The sequence below is a fragment of the Peromyscus maniculatus genome, chromosome 7 (genome assembly GCF_049852395.1).
Source record: "Peromyscus maniculatus bairdii isolate BWxNUB_F1_BW_parent chromosome 7, HU_Pman_BW_mat_3.1, whole genome shotgun sequence".
In the NCBI taxonomy this organism is placed as follows: Eukaryota; Metazoa; Chordata; class Mammalia; order Rodentia; family Cricetidae; genus Peromyscus; species Peromyscus maniculatus.
Genome location: NC_134858.1, coordinates 14,847,180 through 14,870,565, shown reverse-complemented (window position 1 = coordinate 14,870,565; position 23,386 = coordinate 14,847,180). Strand labels below are relative to the sequence as shown.

The window sequence follows — 23,386 nt, the reverse complement described above, 5'->3', positions numbered from 1 at the left end:
ATCCAGGAGATCTGTCAGAAAGAAGTAACAACTTCTCTTAAAGAACCATAACTCAATTATTTCACTTAATATATCTGGTTTGGGTTGATTCAAAGATGTCCCCAGCACAGAATTAACAACACTGTAATTTTCTGGGATTGGCCAGGTCTGCAGCTGGGAGACTGAAAGTCTTCTTAAATTACCCTATCAGCTTTTGAACACTCATTAGACTTAACTCATTTAGGCACCAGTGAGTTTAACAATCAGTATGTAGAAACCAAAAAAGTAAAAAATTTCCCATCTTCAAAACAGATATTAAACAAAGTAAACAAATGAAAATATGTTTAAAAGACATTAGAATGAGAAGGCTGTGATTTAAAAAAATATATTAAAATTCATGTTTCAGGAAGCTGATATAAACTTAAAGAATTCATGAAAGGGGATATTTTACCTGTGAACACTGTCATTATACTGAATAAAGATTATATACTTTGTAAAGGAATAAATTACACTCAATTATCATTGAAATAATGGTAATTTACCCACAATTCAAGGCATTTGTTACTATAATTCCTAGCAAATTTCCAAAATATAAGAAATAGACAAAAGTGAGAGCTCCCATCTGGACCAGAGGTGAGCGACTGGGTTCATACCCAGGGAGGCCTGCCACTAGATCCCATCCCTCGGCCCTAGCCCTCCAGGGGAAGACCCGACCAACTCAGCTACAGTTGCCTGCCAGCGAGCAGGGCTCCCCAGGAAGGTTCCCCTCCTCTAAGACCCCCGAGCAGACCCTGCAATCTACATGCCCTGCCCCCACACCCATCTACCCAAGACCCCCTCCACTTCCTGAGACTTGGAGACCAGCCCCCAGCTCCCATCTAGCCCAGAGCTCTCATTCAACCCAGAGAACTCCCATCCAGCCCAGGGAAAGAGAAAGCTCTCATTGGACAAAGAGCCATCACTGGACCAAGAGTAAACTCATGAGACAGGGAATCTGCCAGCCCTGATTAGACCAAGAGTGGCTTTCTGAGAAGTAGAATCTGCTACCTCTCATTAGACCAAAAGAGGCTTCCTGAAACACCAAATCTGTCAGCTCTGACTGGACCAAGGGCCCTGATAAGACCAAGAACAAATCTGTAAGTCAGAATCAACTAGAGTGGGTTGACCCAAGAGCAGCTCACTGAGACAAAGAAACTGCCTGCTCCAATCAGACCAAGAGCTAAGATTAGACCCAGAAGGGCCCCCTGAGACACAGACACAACAAACAAAGAGTGGACCAACAGCAACTCACTCAGACACAGGCACCTCTAATACCTATTTGATGAGGAGACAGGCAGACATCAAGGCAAAAGCACTTACAACAACATAAAGAGCAATACAGCATCACCAGAACCTAGCCCTCCTCCAACAGCAAGACCTAAACATCACAAGATGGAAGAAGCAGAAGAAAGCAACCTTAAGAATAGCATCATGAAGATGCTAGAGGCCTTTCAAGAAAAAAATCAAAAATGAAATTGAGGAAAAGATAAACAAAAAAGTGGAGGAAATCAATAAAGAAAATGAGAAAAGGTCAAACAAAAAATGGGAAGAAATCTATAAAGAACTAGAGGAAAAGACAAATAAAAAAAGCAGGTGAAAACAATAAATCCCTTAAAGAAAACCATGAAAAAGCAATGAAACAGGTGAGGGAAACAGTTCAAGACCTGAAAGGGGAAATAGAAACAATGAAGAAGACACAAACAGAGGGAATGCTGGAAGTAGAAAATCTGAGTAAATGAACAGGAAACACAGATGCAAGCATAACCAACAGAATACAAGAGATGGAAGAGAGAATCTCTGGTGTAGAGGATACAATAGAGGAAATGGATTCGTCAGTCAAAGAAAATACCAATGCAAAAAAAAAATCATAACACAAAATGTCCAAGAAATCTGAGACACCATGAAAAGACCAAACCTAAGAATAATAGGGATAGAGGAAGAAGAATACCAACTCAAAGGCACAAAATATATTCAACAAGATCATAGAAGAAAACTTTCCCAACTTAAAGAAGGAAATGCCTATGAAGATACAAGAAGCCTATAGAACACCAAACAGACTAGACCCCCAAAAAAGTCCCCTCACCACATAATAATTAAACAACTAGACATACAGAATAAAGAAAGACTATTAAGAGCAGCAAAGAAAAAAAGGCCAAGTGACTTATAAAGGCAAACCCATCAGAATAATACCCGATTTCTCAATGGAGACTTTAAGAGCCAGAAGGACCTGGACAGATGTAATGCAGATACTAAGAGACCATGGATGCCAGCCTAGACTAATATACCCAGCAAAACTTTCAATCATCATAGACAGAGTGAACAAGACATTCCAAGATAAAGCCAGATTTAAACAATGCTTATCCACAAACCCAGCCCTACAGAAAGCACTAGAAGGAAAATTCCAAACTAAGGAGGTCAGATATACCCATGAAAACATACCAATAGATAATACCATAGCATTAAACCCCAAAGAAGAGAAGTACACACACACTACCACCAAAATGTAACAGGAATGAATAATCACTGGTCATTAATATCCCGTAATACCAATGGACTTAATTCACCTATAAAAAGACACAGGCTAACAGAATGGATATGAAAGCAGGACTCATCTTTCTGTTGCATACAAGAAACACACCTCAAATTCAAAGATAGACACTACCTAAGAATAAAAGGCTGGGAAAAGTCTTTCCAATCAAATGGTCTTAAGGAGCAAGCTGGTGTAGCCATCCTAATGTCCAGCAAAAAAGACTTCAAACTTCAAAAGAGATCAAGAAGGGCATTACATACTAATCACAGGAACGATCCACCAAGATGAAGTTTCAATTCTGAACATTTATGCCCCCCAAACTAGGGCACCCACATATGTAAAAGAAACATTACTAAAGCCTAAATCACATATAAAACCCCACACATTAATAGTGGGAGACTTCAACACCCCACTTACACCTCTGGACAGATATCCCAAATCGAAATTTAACAGAGAAATAAAGGATTTAACTGATGTTATGACTCAAATGGACTTAATCGATATCTACAGAACATTCCATCCTAACAAAAAAGAATATACCTTCTTCTCAGCACCCCATGGAACCTTCTCTAAAATCAACCACATACTTGGCCACAAAGCAAACCTCAACAGATACAAAAAAATTGGAATAACCTCCTGTGTTCTATCAGACCACCACAGTTTAAAGTTAGATTTCAACAACAACAAAAACTACAGAAAACCTACAATCTCATGGAAACTGAGTAATGCTCAACTGAATCACCAATGGGTTAAGGAAGAAATAAAGAAAGAAATTAAAGACTTCCTAGAGATCAATAAAAATGATTATACCACATACCCAAACTTATGGGAACTATAAAAGCTGTGCTAAGAGGGAAATTCATAGCACTAAATGCCCACATAAATAAGTTGGAGAAATCTCACACTAGTGACTTAACAGCACACCTGAAAGCTCTAGAACAAGAAGAAGCAAAGTTGCCCAGGAGGAACAGACACCAGGAAAAAATCAAATTGACAGCTGAAATCAATAAAATAGAAACAAAGAGAATAATACAAAGAATTAATGAAACAAAGAGTTGGTTTTTTGAGAAAATCAACAAGATAGAAAAGCCCATATCCAAACTAACCAAAAGTCAGAGAGAGAGAGAGCATCCAAAGTAGCAAAATCAGAAATGAAAAGGGAGACATAACAACTAACACTGAGGAAATCCAGAGAATCATCGGGTCATACTTCAAAAACCTCTATTCCACAAAACTGGAAAATCTAAAAGAAATGGATAATTTTCTGGATAGATACCACATACCTAAGTTAAATCAAGACCAGATAAACTATTTAAATAGTCCAATAACCCCTAAAGAAATAGAATCAGTCATTAAAAGTCTCCCAACCAAAAAAAGCCCAAGGACCAGATGGTTTCAGTGCAGAATTCTACCAGATCTTCAAATAAAAGATAAAACCAATACTCTTTTTTTCCTGATAACACTATTTTTATTGTAATAAAGTCTTACAGCATGAGAGAAAACCAGCATGATAATGTTGTTATTGCTACCCATGCAGTCATTACTTAATAGAGATGAAAATTAATAATCTCAATATTACTCCATGCCTGGCCTTACCCAGATTTGAATATTTACTAGCTGTATCCTGCTGTTTCCTACTTCTTTTTTCTTTCATTTTTCTTTATTAAGAAATTTTCTACTCACTCCACATACTATCCACAGATCCCCCCTCCTTCCTTCTCCTACCCCCAGCCCTCTTTCCCAAGCCACCCCACATCCCCACATCCCCCAAATTGAGGTCTCCCATGGGGAGTCAGCAGAGCCCAGCAAACTGATCCTAGGCAGGTCCAAGCCCCTTCCCACTGCACCAAGGCTGTGTAAGGTGTCACACCACAGGCACCAGGTTCCAGAAGCCTGCCCGTAGACCAGGAACAGATCCCGATCCCCCTGCCTGGGTGCCCCCAAACAGTTTGAGCCAAACAACTGTCTTCCATATCCAGAGGGCCTAGTCCAGTACCATGGGGACTCCACAGCCACCAGTCCACAGTTCATGGGCTTCCACTTGTGTGGCTGGTCATCTCTGCATATCCTCCCATCATGATCCCAATGCCCCTTGCCTGCAGTATCTCTCCTCTCTCTCATCAATTGGATTCCTGGAGTTCAGCCTGGTGCCTGGCCATGGATCTCTGTATCTGCCTCCGATCAGTCACTGGACAAAGGCTGTATGATGACAGCTAGGTTATTTGTAGGCTCGTTACTAGAGTAGACTGGTCCAGGCACCCTCTGGACCACTGCCAGCAGACTAAGATGGGGTCATCCTTGTGGATTCCTAAGAGCCTCCCCAGCACCCTGCCTCTTCCTATTCCCATTATGTCTTCATCTATCATGATATCTTCCTCCCTGCCCTCCCACTCTGTCCCTGTTCCAGCTTGACCCTCCCATTTCCCTATGTTCTCGTTCCCCATTCCTCACCCTCTGCCACCTCCCCACACCCAGTCCACTCATGTAGGTCTCATCCATTTCTCCTTCACAGGGTCATTCATGTGTCCTTCCTAGGGTCTTTCCCTGTTAGCTAGCCTCTCTGGAGTTGTGGGTTGCAGTCTGGCCATCCCTTCCCTCACATTTAGTATCCACTTATGAATGAGTACATACTACCAATACTCTTTAAATTGTTCCACACAATAGAAACAGAAGGAACATTACCAAACTCCTTCTATGAGGCTACAATTACCCTGATTCCCAAGCCAAACAAAGATGCAACAAATAAAGAGAACTACAGCCCAACCTCCCTCATGAACATTGATGCAAAAAAAATACTCAATAAAATACTGGCAAACAGACTCCAAGAACACATCAAAACAATTATCCACCATGATCAAGTAGGCTTCATCCCAGGGAAGCAAGGATGGCTCAACATACGAAAGTCTGTTGATGTAATACACCATGTAAAAAAACTGAAAGAAAAAAAACACATGATCGGGATGGAGAGATGGCTCAGAGGTTAAGAGTCCTGGCTCTTCTTCCAGAGGTCCTGAGTTCAATTCCCAGCAACCACATGGTGGCTCACAACCATCTGTAATGGGATCTGGTGCCCTCTTCTGGCATGCAGGCAGAACACTGTATATATAATAAATTTAAAAAAAAAACCACATGATCATCTCACTAGATGCTGAAAAGGCATTTGACAAAATCCAACACTCCTTCATGATAAAGATCTTGGAGAGATCAGGAATACAGGGAACATACCTAAACATAATAAAGGCAATTTACAGCAAGCCAACAGCCAACATCAAAGTAAATGGAGAGAAACTCAAAGCAATTCCGTGAAAATCAGGAACAGGGCAAGGCTGTCCACTCTTCCCATACTTATTCAATATAGTACTTGAAATTCTAGCCAGAGCAATAAGACAACATAAGGAGATCAAGGGGATACAAATTGGAAAGGAAGAAGTCAAGCTTTCGCTATTTGCATATGACATGATAGTATACATAAGTGACCTCAAAAATTCGACCAAGGAACTTATGCAGCTTATAAACTCCTTCAGCAATGTAGCAGGATACAAGATTAACTCAAAAAAATCCATAGGCCTCCTATATACAATTGACAAACAGGCTGAGAAAGAAATCAGAGATGCATCACCCTTTACAATAGCTACAAATGATATAAAATACCTTGGGGCAACATTAACTAAGAAAGTAAAGGACCTGTATGACAAGAACTTTAAGTCCCTGAAAAAGAAATTGAAGAAGATGTCAGAAAATGGAAGGATCTCCCATGCTCATGGATAAGCAGGATTAACATAGTAAAAATGGCAATCTTACCAAAAGCAATCTACAGATTCAATGCAATCCCCATCAAAATCTCAACACAATTCTTCACAGACCTAGAAAGAACAATACTCAACTTCATATGGAAAAACAAAAAACCCAGGACAGCCAAAAGAATCCTGTACAATAAAACAACCTCTGGAGGCATCCCAATCCCTGACTTCAAGCTCTACTGTAGAGCTACAGTAATAAAAACAGCTTGGTACTAGCATAAAAACAAATATGTGGACCAATGGAATTGAATTAAAGACCCTGACATTAATCCACACACCTATGAACATAATATTTGTAGAAGGCTGCAAATAGATCCATTATCTGTCACCGTGCACAAAACTTAAGTCCAAGTGGATCAAAGACCTCAACATAAATCCAGTTACTCTGAACCTGATAGAAGAGAAAGTAGGAAGTAGTCTTGAATGCATTGGCACCAGAGATCACTTCCTAAATATAATACCAGTAGCACAGACACTGAGAGAAACAATTAATCAATGGGACCTCTTGGAACTGAGAAGCTTTTGTAGAGCAAAGGACAGGGTCAACAAGACAAAGTGACAGCCTACAGAATGGGAAAAGCTCTTCACCAACCCCACATCTGTCAGAGGGCTGATATCCAGAATATATAAAGAACTCAAGAAATTAGACATCAAAATACCCAACAGTCCAATTAAGAAATGAGCTACAGAGCTAAATAGAGAAGTCTCAACAGAGGAAGTTCAAATGGCTGAAAGACATTTAAAGAATTGTTCAACGTCCCTAATTATCAGGTAAATGCAAATCAAAATGACTCTGAGATACCACCTTATCCCCGTCAGAATGGCTAAGATCAAAAACACTGAAGACAGATTATGCTGGAGAGGATATGGAGCAAGGGGAACACTCCTCCACTGCTGGTGGGAATGCAAACTTGTACAGCCACTTTGGAAATCAATATGGTGCTTTCTTAGAAAATTGGGAATCAACCTCCCTCAAGACCCAGCTATACCACTCTTGGGCATATACCCAAGGAATGCTCAATCATACCACAAGGGCTCATGCTCAACTATGTGCATAGCAGCATTGTTTGTAATAGCCAGCACCTGGAAACAACCTAGATGCCCTTCAACTGAAAAATGGATAAATAAAATGTGGTACATATACACAATGGAGTACTACTCAGCAGAGAAAAAAATGACATCGTGAGGTTTTTTAGGCAAATGGATGGATCTAAAAAATCATCCTGAGTGAGGTAACCCAGACTCAGAAAGACAAACATGGTATGTACTCACTCATAGGTGGATACTAGATGTAAAACAAAGATGACTAGACTGCTACTCACAGCTCTAGGGAGGCTACTAGAGGACCCTAAGACACAGGGATCACCCAAAAACAGAGAAATAGATGAGATCTACATGAGCAAACTGGACGTGATAAGGGGTAATGAAGGGCAAGTGTTGGGGGAAAGAGAGCTTAGGGGAGTAGGAGATCCCAGCTGGATCAAGAACAGAGAGGGAGAACAAGGAAAGAAATACCATGATAAATGAAGACCCCATGGGAATAGGAAGAAGCAGAGTGCTAGAGAGGTCCCCAGAAATCCACAAAGATACCTGGCACATGCCTTTAATCCCAGCACTCGGGAGGCAGAGGCAGGTGGATCTCTGTGAGTTTGAGGCCAGCCTGGTCTCCAAAGTGAGTTCCAGGAAAGGCACAAAGCTATATAGAGAAACCCTGTCTCAAAAAAAAAAAAAAAAAAAAAAAGATACCTCCACTATAGACTACTGGCAATGGTCGAGAGAAAGCCCGAACTGACCTACTCTAGTGATCTCTAGTGATCAGATATCCAAACACCCTAACTGTTGTGATAGAACTCTCATCCTATGACTGATGGAAGTGGATGCAGAGATCCATGGTCAGGCCCCAGGTGAAGCTCCAAGAGTCCAATCAGGGAGAGAGAGGAGGGATTGTATGAGCAAGAAGATGTTGAGACCAAGCTTGGAAAAAGCACAGGCACAAATAGCCAAACTAGTGGAAACACATGAAATATGAACCAAAAGCTGAGGAGCCCCCATGGAACTGGATCAGGCACTCTGAATAAGTAAGATAGTTGATTAGCTTGAACTATTTAGGAAGCCCCCAGGCAGTGGGACACGGACCTGTCCTTAGTGCATGAGCTGGCTTTTTGGAGTCCGGGGCTTATGCTGGGACACTTTGCTCAGCCTGGGTGAAGGGAGGAGGGGATTGGCCCTGCCTGGACTGAATCTACCAGGCTGAGCTGAATCCCCAGGGGAGTCCTTGCTCTGGAGGAGGTGGGAATGGTGGGGGGGATGAATTGGGGGGAGGGGAGGTGGAAGGAGGGAGGAAGAGACAAGAAGAAAGAAAAAAACCTTAAAAATAAAATACAGATATCCAAAAAAAAAAAAAAAGGAAATAGACAAAAGTAAAGTTTTGGAACCTTGGTTAATTCACCATTTCTGCATTAATGGTGACAGGTTTTCTTTAACTGCAAAAATGGGGGGGGGAATTTTTTGTTTTTTGTTTTTTGTTTTTTTTGGTTGATTTTTAAAGTGAAGTCTGTTTTGACGTATAGAAGAGTTTTCTCATGGGGATCTTGTAACTGTGTTCTCATGAACTGGACTTGAAACAATTATGGTTAGACCTTTCTTTGAAAAACTTAATTTTGTAAATATTATAAATAAATGTTTAAGCTAAATGTTTTCTCATTCCAAAGGTTATAATATTATGTTTTCTAGAAAAATAAGTAAAATCATGTATCATTGTAGGCTGTAAGATTATTAATGATCTTAACTTTATACATTTTATCAATTAAAACACCTTTTCAATAAAAGAGAAATAAGTGATGGAGAAAGGGACAAATAGAGAGGACAAGAGAAGAGGGAAATGAGAGAAAAGGGGGGGAAGTGGAACAGAGAAGAAAGGAGGAGAACAAGAAGAGACAGAGAAGAGAAGGCAAGGAAGAGAGGAACAGGTAGATGGCGGAGAGTGTAAGAGGGGGAGAAGGAAGGGCAAAAGAGATGAAGAGGAAAGGGAGAGAAAAAGAGAGGGACAGACAGACATTAGGACTCACCAGTCCTGCCTGAGCAGGCAATATGGGCCTTTCCCCTCACAAAGAAGCAAAGATCCATGTTTATACTGGACCCCCATATACGGAAGGTGGGAGGGTAGAAGTGATCTATTAGAATTCCTCACATCAAGGGCATCCTTAACTGACATCTAAAGTTGCCTCCATTAACAAGTCACCCTTGGATTTACTGAGAGGCATACAGGGAGCCCTTGGAAGACCCACTACAAAGCACATTAATGGCCCCATCCCCATCTATCTCCTGTCATATCCGCTTTAGCTTTATCTCTTTCTACCTGCACAGCTGGGGAAGTCAGTGAGGAGATGTTCACAGTGAACTTCACCATCAACAACCTACGCTACTCAGCCGACATGGGCCAGGTTGGCTCCCCCAAGTTCAACATCACGGATACACTTATGCAGCACCTGGTGAGCTACCTGCTTCCCCTCAGGCCCTTCCTTCCCCTCCTAAAGTAGATGCCTGCCTCTACCCAACTCTGACTCACTTCTTTCTCTGCAGCTCCGCCCTTTGTTTCAGAGGAGCAGCCTTGGCCCCCTATACACAGGCTGTAGAGTAGCCACTCTGAGGTGAGACACATTCTCCACTTACAGTCCCATTCTCCTACCCTACCAACCCATTATTATACTTGAAAAGGCTTGAAGTTGTGATGATGGGAACACTTAGGATTGATGTGTACTTTTTGTTTGTCTTTTAATGATTTTATGACAATTTTTATTTTATAGCAATAGGGTACTTGCCAATAATCCCTCAGTAGTGGGGTGGTGGAGTGGCTAAGCAGGAGAGTCCCTGCCTAGAATGTACCAGTTATGGACATGGGCGTGGCTTGGCTGTAGATCACTTATTAAGAATGTACAAGACCCTAGTTTTGATGACTGCATAATAAAAATATGAAATTGTAAAAACAAACAATAAAAACCTTAAGGCTGGGTGTAATAACACAAACCTTTAATCCTATAACTTGGGAGGCAGAATCAGGCAGGCAGATCTGTGAGTTCAGGGCCAGCCTGGTCTATACAGTGAGTTCCGGGATAGCCTGTGCTACATAGTGAGACCCTTTCTCAAAAACAAAAAGTTTTAAAAGGCTGGCTGACTGACGAGTGAGCTCCTGAATATCCCCTGTCCCAGTGCTTGGATTATAAGCACATGTAGTCATACTGGGCTATTTTTTTTATATGGGTTCTTAAGAATTAGAAATCAGGTCCTCCTTTTTCTCCTGTTGGGTTGCCTCATCCAGACTTGATATGAGGGTAGTGCCTGGTCTTATTGCATCTTGTTATGCCATGTTTGGAGGGATATCCCTGGGAGGATTTTTCCTGAAGGAAAGTGGAAGAGCAGTAAATCTGTGGGAGAAGGAAGGTGGGAACAGGGAGGAGAAAAGGGAGGGGAGACTGTGGTCAGGATGTAATTGTATGATAGAAGAATAAATAAAAAGACAAAAAGAACTCAGGTCCTCTTGCTTGCAGAGCAAGCATTATTATCCACCAAGTCCTTTCCCCTCCTTGATTCCTTTTTTTTGTAGTAAAATATAAATAACACAAAATTTACCATCTATATTAGTAAACTTCAGATTACTTTAATGAACTATCTGATACAATTAACTTGTGAAGAGAAAGAGGATAACAATTCATAAAACCTTTGATACTGGAGCTCTCTGTACAACTTGAAAGTGTCTCAGCAGGTTGAACATTCTCCTCTCTTCAACACTCCTTATTGATTGGATAACTCCAGGGAGGGAGGAGCCTTGTGACTCTAGTACATTTCAGAGGCTTTCTGATACAGCTGCATTCTTTATTTTCTGGTTTTACTGAGCCTCTCTTTAAAACTTTGAGTCTATAATTAGCCTTTAACCAGAATAGAATGTTTTGATGCCAAAGAAATTGCTTCAAAACAAGGAAAAGGAAGAATAGGATGAAAAAGAGGACAAGAAGACTGTGAAGGGGAGGAGAAGGAAGAGCAAGAGAAAAGGAGGGAGAAGAAGAAGGGAAAAGAGTGGGGAAAGAAGAGCAGAGAAGTAGAATAAAGAGAAGAAGGGAATGAGGAAAGAAAACAGAAGAGGAAGAGGAGGAAGAAGATAATAGGGAGGAGGAAGGTGAGAAAGAAGGGGAGAGTAAAGAGGGAGAAAAGAAGAGAAAGGAGGCGAAGAAGGGGCGGTGAAGCCAAAATTGGGATAACTGTAAGTAATCCGAGGATAGTGCAAAGAGAGAAGCTTTCAGGCACAAGTACCCACAGGTGTGGAGTCCTAATTTGTGAAAGTGAGCGAGCAAGGCAGCAAACATCATCAACAAAATCAAAGTGCAGGCTATGCACTGTATAGAGTGACCACAGAGGGAGAGGCAGCAAGCGATCAAAATCTCCTCAATGGACACCTCTTCCTCCCCAACTCAGGTCAGTGAAGAATGGTGCCCAGACCCAGGTAGATGTCCTTTGCACCTACCACCGGGTTCCCACTGGTCTGGGACTGCCTGCCAAATCAGTTTTCTATGACCTAAGCTGGCAGACCCGTGGAATCGCCCGGCTGGGTCCTTACTCCCTGGATAAAGACACCCTTTACATCAATGGTGAGCATTTTCCATCTCCATCTCCTGGCCCTCTTGCATGCTACAAAACTTCCCAGTTCCCAGTTCTTTAGGGGTTCAAATGCAAGCTTCCACCCCAAAACCCACCTACACCCCAAAAGACTACTCCTTAACAAGTCCTGACTTGAGAGGTTTGGATCCAAACATGAGTGCTGTTGTTATTGCCAATTTGATGCTTCAGGCAATTACTTCACAAAGCAGTCTTTCTTGGAGAAATAAAGAGTATACACTTGTCTCAACGCCTGCTTTCTTCTCACTCTTGATACTAGATTAACTTCTCTCCTGGACTGTTTTCTCACACAGGAGATGTAAGAAAAGGCATCAGTGTATCAAATGGCCTAATCTTCAGACACTACATATCAGAATAAAACCGAGAAAGAACAGCTTCTAAGATATATGCCCTGTATGGCATGTTCAAATGCAAGACGTATCGCTAGAAAAACTGGTCAAAATAGTTTCCTCCTTTCCTTTCCTTATTTCTTTCCCATCTTCTTTCTTTCCTTTCCACTTTCCCTTTCCTGCCAGTCCTCCTCTTTCTCTTCCTTTCATTCCCTGCCTTCCCTTCCCCCTCCCTTCTCCTCTGCTCCCCTCCCCTCCACAACATGTCCTATCCTGTCCTTCCTAACCTGGAAATCATTCTTAGGAACTTACATTCGTGTATCAACATTGCCTCATGAAGTAGCTATGTGTTGAATTGCTGTAAGCAAATACCTGACATCAACTCATCAGAAGGTTTATTTTAGTTTCCAATGTCAGGAAATCACTCTCATCGTGGCAAGGAAGCTGAGGTACCTGATCACATAGCACCAATAGTCAGGAAGAAAAAACAAGATAAACACAAGTCCTCTTATATCTCCAACATATTTAGTCACAGCCCATTATAAGGAGCTGCCCACAGTTCAGGCAGATCTTTTAATCACAACCTAATCTAGAAATTCTCTGAGAGACATGCCCAGAAGTTTGTCTCCTAGGTGATTCTAAGACCAGTAAAACTGATAATCAGCATTAACTATTACACACACTTATGGAAGAGAGGAGACAATGTGGACCCCCATTTCTCTTATTTTAGCAAGAAGAAAAACGGAGGCAAAGAGAATTAAAGGAACAGGCTCCCCCTTTGACATTCTGGCTTACATTCATCCCTTCACTTCTGTCACAGAAGAAACTTAGGATCCACCTTCATAAGCTGTGCTGTTTAAATGCATCACTTTGTTGTCCAGTCAATATTTACCAAAATCTACTATAAATCAAATCTTAGCCCTGACACCAGGAACAAATAATTTTCATGTGTACCTTGTCTCATTGTAAATTTCAGTGCAGTAAAGATTGATTTGTTCATTATTATATGCTTCATTTGGAAATAGAGTATCACAGAGAGTGCTCAGTAACAACAATAGATAATAGAGGTACATTAAAAGGGAAAGCAATGGTGTGGATAACTGCATACATAGGAGTATATAAGCATAGATCTCTTGTTGTTCTCTTGCTATTGAGTAGTAAGGAGGAGTTAGATCTAATTGAAATAACAAGAAATTGTTCATGATGGCATTTAAGTCAGATATGGGCACATGAGTAGATTCCCAGTATACAAAAAAAATGTATCATAATGGGGCCCCCATGTACCATGGCATGGTGTATGGGACCACTATGACCCTTCCACTTATGTATGACTTTTGTTTCCTAGGTTACAATGAACCTGGTCCAGATGTCCCTCCGACAAGTATGTGCCTGTATTTTGGCCTATCTATGTCTTCTCATTCAGAAAGAAAGCATACCTCAGAACAAACCAGCCTCCCAAAAGAGGCTAAGGTCTTAGTAGATGAATAATGTTGAGTCCTTAGCCTCTTTTTTGGACCTTCATTCCTCACGTTGGATTTCTGAACTTTTCATACTCCTCTGGGTTAAAGAAAGAAGTTTGAACAAGAGTTTTAGGAGGGCAGAAGGCCTATGGTGACTCTAGTTTATTTTTCCCATGAACAAAAGCTACTGGGGCCCCAGTAGGGACTTCATTCTCAGATTCTAAGTTGTAACAGTTACTTAAGAGGCTTGGGGTAAAAAATTCCTGCTGGGGGATGTCTTTCTGTATGCTGTGAATATGTGTTGTTCCAATTGGTTAGTAATGGACTGCTTTGGCCTATGGCAAGGCAGCTTACAGGCAGGCAGGCAATTCAGGACAGAGACAGGAAAAGGGGAGACACGAGAGAGGAGAGAAGCCATCATGCTGTCCAGGGAGCAGCATGTAATGGCACACAAGTAAAGTCACAAAACACATGGCAACATATAGATTAACAGAAATGGGCCGAGTTTAGTTGTAGGAGCTAGCTAGCAAGAAGCTTGAGCCATAGGCTATGGCCATACAGTTTATAAATAATATTAAGCCTCTGAGTGATTAGTTTATAAGAAGCTCCAGGATGCAGGTGGGAGAGATTCGTCCTGACCGCAGAGTCAGGCAGGACCAGAAAAACCTCCAGGCTACAAATGCCTTTTTAAAATCAGTAACTGGTTTACCTATCTTTTCAGCTATCCATTATTTCATTTTCCCTAATCATTCCTCTTCTTTGATACTACATTTCTATTCACTCAACTATCTACATATTTTACTGCTTACCTTTTTACAACCTTCTTATGCCTTCTGGTTTTTTCTTTCTATATTCATTCACCTACTTATCCATCCTTTACTTCTGTCCTTTGTTGTTTGTCCTTCATTTCTCTTATCTATTTGCCCATCCATACATACATCTTCACATCCATCTATATACTACAGATGCATAAATACAGATATATTCATCTATCCATGAACCATCTAGCCATGAATCATCTATCCATGAATTCATCTATCCACCTACCCATGCATTTGTCAATCTATTCTCCCATATATCCACACACTTTCTTTTGTCCAAATGTCTGTGACACTCATTTTCTCTGTCTTGTTTTCACTATGCATCCATATGCCTCTCCGGCCACCCTGTGAACAACTTAACCACCCATCCATCCATCTTCCTATTTGTCCATTCATCCATCTACCTTCCTATCATACATTCAACCCTGCATCTGCCTAGTTATCTATCTATGCTCATGCTCATTCTGCTTTGCTTCTACCTCCTCAAACTCTGTTTTCATTCTGCTTTGACCTATCATTTATATGTTCTTTGCAATCGCCTCTTCTATTTTCTGTATTCATATACACCTGTGCATTTGCTCAGCCTCTCTTACCACTCCCACTATCTTACTAATTCCATTCACAGGTTTTTCTCATTCCTCCACTCATGTGATTGCTCTTTCACTTATTCTTGTGGGTGATTTGTCTGACTTGGACCAATGCTAAAAGGGCTTCTCTATCAGGGCACTCTCTCCATGCCTGATGACAGCTTTTTCCACAGCTCCAGAACCAGCCACCACCATCTTGCCCTCCCCATCAACATCTCTACAGCCAGAGTCCAATACAGGTATCTGGGGACCCTTTTATTTCACTTGACAAGAACACCTTGCCCCACACCTCTAATAGTTGTCACATGAGAGATAGGAAGCATGAGATGTGGAGAGCCCAGTACCAGGTTCATCATTACAAGCACAAAATCAGACTAGCAATTAAGTTAGATTGCCTGCCCTCATGCAAACACCATGTTCATGAAATAAACAGATGATTACAGTACAATGAGAAGTCAGAGGGAGACACAACTGACATCATAGAGAGGAGGGCTTTATGGAGAAAATGCACAACTGACATCATAGAGAGGAGGGCTTTATGGAGAAAATGCACACGTAAGTGTTGGATAATCATAACAGACCATATGGTAGAGAACATGATCTGATCAGAGCAGTATTCCAGCCTTGTGACAAGTAAACACTCAGTTGTAGGTATTTACCTTTCTGTCTTCCTCCAGCTATGTGGCACCACCTGGAAACCTTCACAATCAACTTCACCATCTCCAACCTTCCATATTCAGCAGACATGATCAGTGGCTCAGCCATGTTCAACTCCACTGAGAATGTCCTACAGCACCTGGTAAGACCCTCTTTCCTAAACCCCCGCTGCCAAAATTCACTTCATCTGTATCCTCCACCCAACCATTTACTCTCTTTTTTCCTTTCTCATCCACAGCTTGGGCCCCTGTTCCAGAATAGCTCCTTTAACTCAAGTTGCAGACTGACCTCCCTCAGGTGATTCTACTTCCATACAATTGCCTGAGAATAACTATCACTTCTTTTGATCTTCTGCTGTTTCCCCTTCCTTGGGGCTTCCATCTACATTAGGACCTCCCTTGAATCTCTACACCTTTCTCTTTAAGTCCTGAGAAGAATGGGACATTCACAAGTGTGGTTACCACCTGCACCTACCAGCATGACCCTGCACGTCCTGGAATGGATACACAGGGTCTGTACTCAGAACTGAGCCACCTGAGCCATGGAGTCACCCAACTGGGAAACTATACACTGGAGAAGCATAGCCTCTATGTGAATGGTGAGCATGGTCTGTGGTTTGCTATGTGGTCTCCTCAGGCATCCTTTATTTTATCTATACTCTGAAATGTTCCTGGTGGTCTTTGTGTAGAACAGCTGTTTCTATACTCTTCATTTCTGTCCAAATAATCAAATAAGCACACAAAAAAGCATAGAAGGGTAAGGTAGACTATCACATCGTGGACAATGTCAAGGAGGAGAGACATATAAATGCTGGTCTTCAGCTCACAATCCTTTAATGAATCCAGGAATCTAGGCCATAGGGCAGTGCTGTCCAGAGTTAATGTATGTCATCCCTCCTGGGTTGACCCAATCTATGAACTCCCTCAACATCATGCTCAGAGTTTGTCTCCTTGTTGATACTAAATTGTCAGATTGACCATTTATAGCAACCATTATACTCCATGGGGTGTTAAAGATGTTATCTTAGACCTTCATACTTTCCTTTTAACACAGAAAAAAATTAAGGCACTAGGAATGAAAGGGGCCAGCATTTACTTATAAGAAGTGAAGTTTGTAGCTGGTCTGAGTCTTGGTATCCTGAGTTTATATTTCATCCTTTGGCCATTGAAGACCTATGCCTGGTTTCCCTCTCAAAAAATGCACAATTTATATGCCTAATTTTGTTGCTAAGTCAGCATTTACCAAGAATCTACTGAAAACCAGACCTTGTTCCTGGCACCAGAGATGAATGTTTCATGTTCACCTCATCTGAATGGAATCTATAATGAGGCATATAGTGAGGCACAGCCTCACTATAATATTACTCAGCACAATATTCTTCAACTTTAAGTGGAATAAGATGCATAGCAAATGAACAATATTATATATTATATATGGGAAATAGGTGGGTAGATAATGGCATAGATAAGAATATATCTTTAGATTTTGAGGTATGAACTTAAATCATATGAAAGACTCATTCTGGGAGCATGCTAGAGAGCTGGTAAGGAAGAGTTGGATCTAAATGAAGTATCAGGAAGTTTTTCCTCATGATAATATTTGAGTAAGATCCTAGAACATTAGTAGACACTTAATAAGTACTCACAAGAACATGTATCCATTTCCCACATAGATAACAGCATGATGTAGGAGACCATTCTGCATCTTGCACTTATACTTGACTTTTGTTTTCTAGGTTATAATGAACTTGGTCCAGACATACTTACTACAAGTAAGTATCAAACCACGCCAACCTGGTCTTGGTCAAGGCTTTGCTCCTCATTTACAAAGGAAGCTTGCCCCAAACACAAGCCAGTCTCCTGTGTGGAGTCAAGGCCTTAGTAGCAGAAAAATGAGCCTCTGGCCTGTTTTTTGCCCTTCAGCCCAAGCACTGGATTTCTGAATTCCCTATACTCCTTCAGGTTAGAGGAAACAATATGAATAAGTGATCATTACTTATAAAAAGGATCATGTCAGATAGTAATTTTTAATTTCTTCTTTTATTTTTAAGATTATAATATAATTACAATATCTTCCCCTTCGCTTCCTTCCCTCCAAAACCACCTATAAACCTCCTTTCTCTTTTCAAATCCATGGCCTCTTTCTTTTCATTATTTGCTGTTACTTGCATAGATGTACATTTACATACAAATATGTTCATAAATATAACCTGCACAGTCTGTATAATGCTACTTATACCTATGTCTTCAGGACTGACTATTAGATATTGGATAATCAGTTGGTGTACTCTTTCCTAGGGAAGACTATTTTTCACACTCTCATCATTCCTTGGTTGCCTGTAGTTCCTTGGGTAGGATTGAGACCTCATGGCTTTTTCCTCATTCGCTTTGGCATGTCTATTGTTGTTGTCCTTGTTCAGCTTATGTTTATGCAGTCATGCTGGTGAGACTTTATGAGGGTAGCTTCTGGCATTACTGGAATATATAGTTTCATACCAAACTCCCTAATACTCTGGCTCTTACAAACTTTCCCCTGACTCTCCTGCAATGTTTCTAGAGCCTTGGCTGCAAGAGTTGTTTTATAGATGTATCCAATATCATTGGCACTCAGCTTCACCAATCTGCATTTTGATTGGTTGGGGTTACTGTAATGGTCTCTGTGTGCTGCAAAGAGAAGTTTTCTTGGTGAGGGGTAAGGACTACATTTTAAATAGTAATTCTTTAATTTATGTCTACTATAACCCGAACTATTATAGTCTTAAACAGGGGCTTCATTGTCAAGTTATGCACTGTGACTGCTGCAATTGTTGTTGTTTTTACCTTTAGGATCTTTTGCTCTTTTGGGTGCCTGCCACCAAGCTCCCAAATACATACATGGACAGAGGCTTATTCTTACTTACTTATATGCCCAGCCTTAGCTTGGCTTATTTCTAGCTAACATTTCTTAAATTAGCCCATTTATCTTTTGTCTCTGGGTTTTACCTTTTTCTGTTTCCATATATTTCTATATCTTTTTTTTCCTTCTGGCTGTGTTGCTGGGTGGCTGGTCCCTTCTTTTCTCAATCCTTCCTCCTTGATCCTCCCCTCCCAGATTTCTCCTTCTATTTGTTTTCTTTGCCTGCAGCCCCACATATCCTTTCTCCTGCTGCTCAACTATTTATTAGATCATCAGATGTTTTAGACAGGCAAAGTAACATAGCTTCACAGAGCTAAACAAATGCAACATAAAAGAATGCAAGATATTTTTGCATCATTAAACAAATGTTCCACAGTATAAACAAATGTAACACATCTTGAAATAATAGTCTACAACAGATTGCTACTTAAGTTGTTTTTGCTAACATACTACAGTTTCATTTTATGTCCCAATCACCTACCTTTTTCTGCAACTGTTCTTCCATTTTTATAATTAGTCCTAGGACACCTCATTTACATACAATCAATCTACTAATTTTCCCGATAATTTTGTTACTTACTTTTCATGTTCATTCTTCCTCTTTTCTGCTTTTGTTCATATTTCCATTCATTCTCAGTTATCAATAATGCATGCAAATGTAATAATGTCCTTTCCTTTTTCATTCATTTCCTCCATCCATCCATTTATCCATCAACCCACCAACTTATCCATACATCTAACAACATATATATGTATATGTCCACTCACCTACCTACCTATTGATGAATTAAACCAATTAAATTCTCATGCACTCATACTGTATGATATACTTATGTATACATATATCCACCTATTTAATTTTAGTTTATTTACTTGAATTTTTCTCCTTTGTTCTTTCCCCTATGTATCATCCACACATCCATGCATCCATCCTTATATACACCCACACACATATCCATTCATTCCTCCCCATATACCCACTCACTCACCTCATGCTTAACCCAGTCTGTCCATTCATCCATGCATGCACCAACTCACCCATCCAAGCACAAATTCACCCACCTGTTCACTCATCCAATTATCATATTCATTCAATTATTAGTTCTAGTCTCCATAGCTCCCAATTCTCATGTTTTTATTCCTCTTGAAATATGTTTTGAGGCATTTGTCACTTTCTTATCTGGCTTCAAATTGACGAACTGCTCTCGATTTTCATTGTCTTGAATACATTTCATTCAGAAACTTAGTTCCCCCTCCACTCAGACAGCCACTCTTGTTTATGGTCCGTTTGTGAATGGTTAGTGTGGCTTGAACCACTTCTGTAAGAGCTTCCTTGACTGTATGTGGGCTCTGTTCATCACTGCTAACAGCCTTTTCCACAGCTCCTGAGCCAAGCACCACCATCCCGTCTTTTACACTGACATCTGTGCAGCCAGAATCCACCACAGGTATTTGGGGAAGCCTTTTCCTACATTTGATGAAAATCCTTGTCCCACACTTACACCTCCCAACTGGCATAAGACCTGGGAAGCCATGATGTGAGGATCCAGTGCCAGTAGCATTATTACAGTAATAGAGATCAGACCAGCATTTCAGTCAGATGCCTGCCCTCATGCAGCTACCAGGCTTCTGAGATGAATAGACTAGGACAGTACAACGAGGGATTCTTGTGAAGTGAGAGTCACCTGACACAATATAAGTGTGTGGGGGCCTCCTAGAGAAAGCTCCACCTGAACTGAATCTCCTAGGATGCATAAAAATAATAGATAAACTGTCGTGATTTTTTTGCTGTGAAGGAAGATAGGCTCAGTGGCCATCAAGAGCAAGTGAGTGGAGAGACTAGAGGAATTTGGTTTTCTTGAAGCATGAAGCTCAGCTTCCAGTGATAGCTCTCCATGTCCACCTCAGGACCCAAAAGGCCATAGTGTTAGGCACAGAATTGATAAGTAACTGAATCTGGGAATCATAAGAAACCACATTAAAGGAATCTTGAGTATCAAACCAAGAAACATGAACTTGAAACTGAAACCCCAAAGAGAGCCATAGGTGGTAAGAGCATTGGGGGGTATCCTTGTGAGTTTTTCCTTTCCGCAATACCTTTCTTGTGTTCATCATAGAAAAATCCACTTATATGGAACACATAGTGAATCTTGTAGGGTAATAGTCTGTATATGAGAAGATAAGGCCTGATCTGTTATGGTAAAGGAGATAGCACATATGAAGATCATTCTGAATAGGGGATTGGTATGACATGGAGATGAGATGTTCATCTCTTACTTGGATGTGTACAATGACAGATGGTGGCAAACTGGGTGATATAACTTGATAAGTATAGAAATCTAGTGTAGTATCAGGCAAACTCTCAGTTATAGATATTTCTTTCTGTCTTCCTACAGCTGTGGAGCATCATCTGAAGACTTTCACAATCAATTTTACCATCTCTAATCTTCCATATTCAGAAGATATGAGCTATAGTTCAGCCGTGTTCAATTCCACTGAGAGTGTTCTACAGCACTTGGTGAGACCCTCATCCTGGAACCTCCTTGTAGGACAAACTTCCTGTATATCCTGCATCCAACTCTTTTCTCTTTTTCATTTTTCCTTTCTCTGTAGCTTAGACCCTTGTTCCAGAATATATTCTTCAACTCAAGCTGCAGACTGACCTCCCTCAGGTGAGTCTACTTCCTTGTCATTTTCCAGGAATGACTAACCTATTTTGACCCTTCTGCTGTTTCCTCCTTCCCTGGGACTCTCACCCACATTAAGATATCTCTAGAGTGGTATCTTACTCTTTTCAGACCTGAGAAGAATCAAAACTCCACTAGTGTAAATGTCATTTGCTCCTACCAACATGATTCTGCACATCCTGGGTTGCACACACAGGAGATATATTCAGAGCTGAGCCATCTGACCCATGGAGTCACTCAGCTGGGCAATTATACATTGGACGAAAATAGTCTCTATGTGAATGGTGAGCATTGTCTGTGTTTTCCTATGGGATGTCTTCAGCCACTCTTTATTTTCCTAGCCTTTTCAAAGTCAGTGATCTCTTTCTAGACCAGTTGCTTCTATGTTCTTAGATTCTTCTTCAAAGAAGTTGAGAAACACCAATAAATAGCATTCCAGGAAAATAGATATACCTGGACATACTATGTCCCAAGTCAGGAAGAAGATGAGTATAAATACTGGTCTTCATCTCTCTTTCTATTTCTTTTATGGTTCAGGAGCTTTGTCCATATGAAAGAGCTACCAAGAATTAGGATAGAGCTATGTACTTCATTTAAACTAATCCCAAGCCCCCTTCACAGAATGCCCAGAGCTTTTTCTTCTTGGTGATTCTAGGTCTTGTCAGTTTACAATCAATATTTACCACTGTGTAGCATGATGTTTACCAATTACTCTCATTTTAACATAGAGACAAACTAAAGCACATTTAGGTAAATGGATCTTCCAACTGTAACATAAATTTGTCTGGATATGAATTCTAATGTTTCATGTTTAAATCTGGTCCTTTAACTTGGCCATTGCAAGGACTCATGCAGGATTTTTCTATCTAATAACTTATATAATATAAATTCATCATTGTATTGTTCACTCAGCATTTTCCAAATATTCATTATAATGCAGACATTATGGTTGACACTAGGAACAAGTAAATTAAATTATATGCAGACTTTGTGTCAGTGTAAATTGTAGTGGAGCATGGAGTGTTTAGTTCAATTCTACATTCTTCAAGTAGAAATGCCACACCAAACATGACAACTTCCCAATAAATATGTATCAGATGAATATAGAGTGTAGAGAGTGGAAAGGATGATGGTATAAGTGGATGTATATAAATATGGGAGTGATACATGAAAATAAAGCATATGGACACACTTTGGGGAGCATAATTGAGATTGAGTAGGGAACAGTTAAATAAGTTGAAATGCCAGAACATTCTTCAGTCAGATCATAGAACATCAATAGATGTTTAGTCCATGTATAAAGTGATACACATCTACACTTATTTATGTTTTTTGCTTTTCTAGGTTACAGTGGAACTGGTACAGAAGAATCAACCATGAGTAAGTATCAGCTTAGCATGACTTGGGTCTTGGTCCATGCTTTTCTCCTCATTTCTAAAGGAAGCTTGTCCTAAACAAAAGTCAGTCTCTGGAGAGTGGTCAAAGTCTCAGGGGAAAGAAGATGCAGAGCTGGTGGCTTCTTTTTGGGACTGAAGCCCTAGTGTTGGATTTCTGAATTTTCCTCAATCCTCTGAATAAGAAAAGGAAATTTGAACAATTGTTTCATATGGTGTTATTAAGCTAAATTAATTCAGAGACTGGTTTATATTACCTAAAACAAATGCTATTGAGGATGTAGTAGGGGCTTCATTGTTAAGTAGCAAATTTTGGTGTCTACTAAAGTGTTTGGATAAAATAGCCCACTCATTCAGTATCTCACTCATCTATCTTTCCAGCTGTCCATTCTTTCATTTGCTAGTTACTGTTCCTCCAGAACCACATTTTTAGTCATCCATCCATTCATCCACTATCCTTTCCATTATACTGTATTTCTTCATTTCTTCTATCATTCCTTCTCTAGTCATCTGTCTAGCCATTCATCCATCCACTGTT

The 23,386-nt window shown here is 40.5% G+C and overlaps 1 protein-coding gene across 1 annotated transcript in view; it reads left to right on the top strand.

Annotated features, from left to right (window-relative positions):
* Muc16 (mucin 16, cell surface associated) overlaps nucleotides 1-23,386 on the top strand; it is a 188,035-nt gene that overhangs the window by 109,189 nt on the left and 55,460 nt on the right. The window contains exons 54-67 of the mRNA XM_076575603.1: nucleotides 9,715-9,839; nucleotides 9,931-9,998; nucleotides 11,818-11,990; nucleotides 13,693-13,728; nucleotides 15,389-15,454; nucleotides 15,893-16,014; nucleotides 16,111-16,169; nucleotides 16,298-16,470; nucleotides 17,608-17,643; nucleotides 20,150-20,215; nucleotides 21,164-21,285; nucleotides 21,381-21,439; nucleotides 21,566-21,738; nucleotides 22,799-22,834. Coding sequence (XP_076431718.1) covers nucleotides 9,715-9,839; nucleotides 9,931-9,998; nucleotides 11,818-11,990; nucleotides 13,693-13,728; nucleotides 15,389-15,454; nucleotides 15,893-16,014; nucleotides 16,111-16,169; nucleotides 16,298-16,470; nucleotides 17,608-17,643; nucleotides 20,150-20,215; nucleotides 21,164-21,285; nucleotides 21,381-21,439; nucleotides 21,566-21,738; nucleotides 22,799-22,834 — 1,314 coding nt within the window. The remainder of the gene's footprint in view (nucleotides 1-9,714; nucleotides 9,840-9,930; nucleotides 9,999-11,817; nucleotides 11,991-13,692; nucleotides 13,729-15,388; nucleotides 15,455-15,892; nucleotides 16,015-16,110; nucleotides 16,170-16,297; nucleotides 16,471-17,607; nucleotides 17,644-20,149; nucleotides 20,216-21,163; nucleotides 21,286-21,380; nucleotides 21,440-21,565; nucleotides 21,739-22,798; nucleotides 22,835-23,386) is intronic.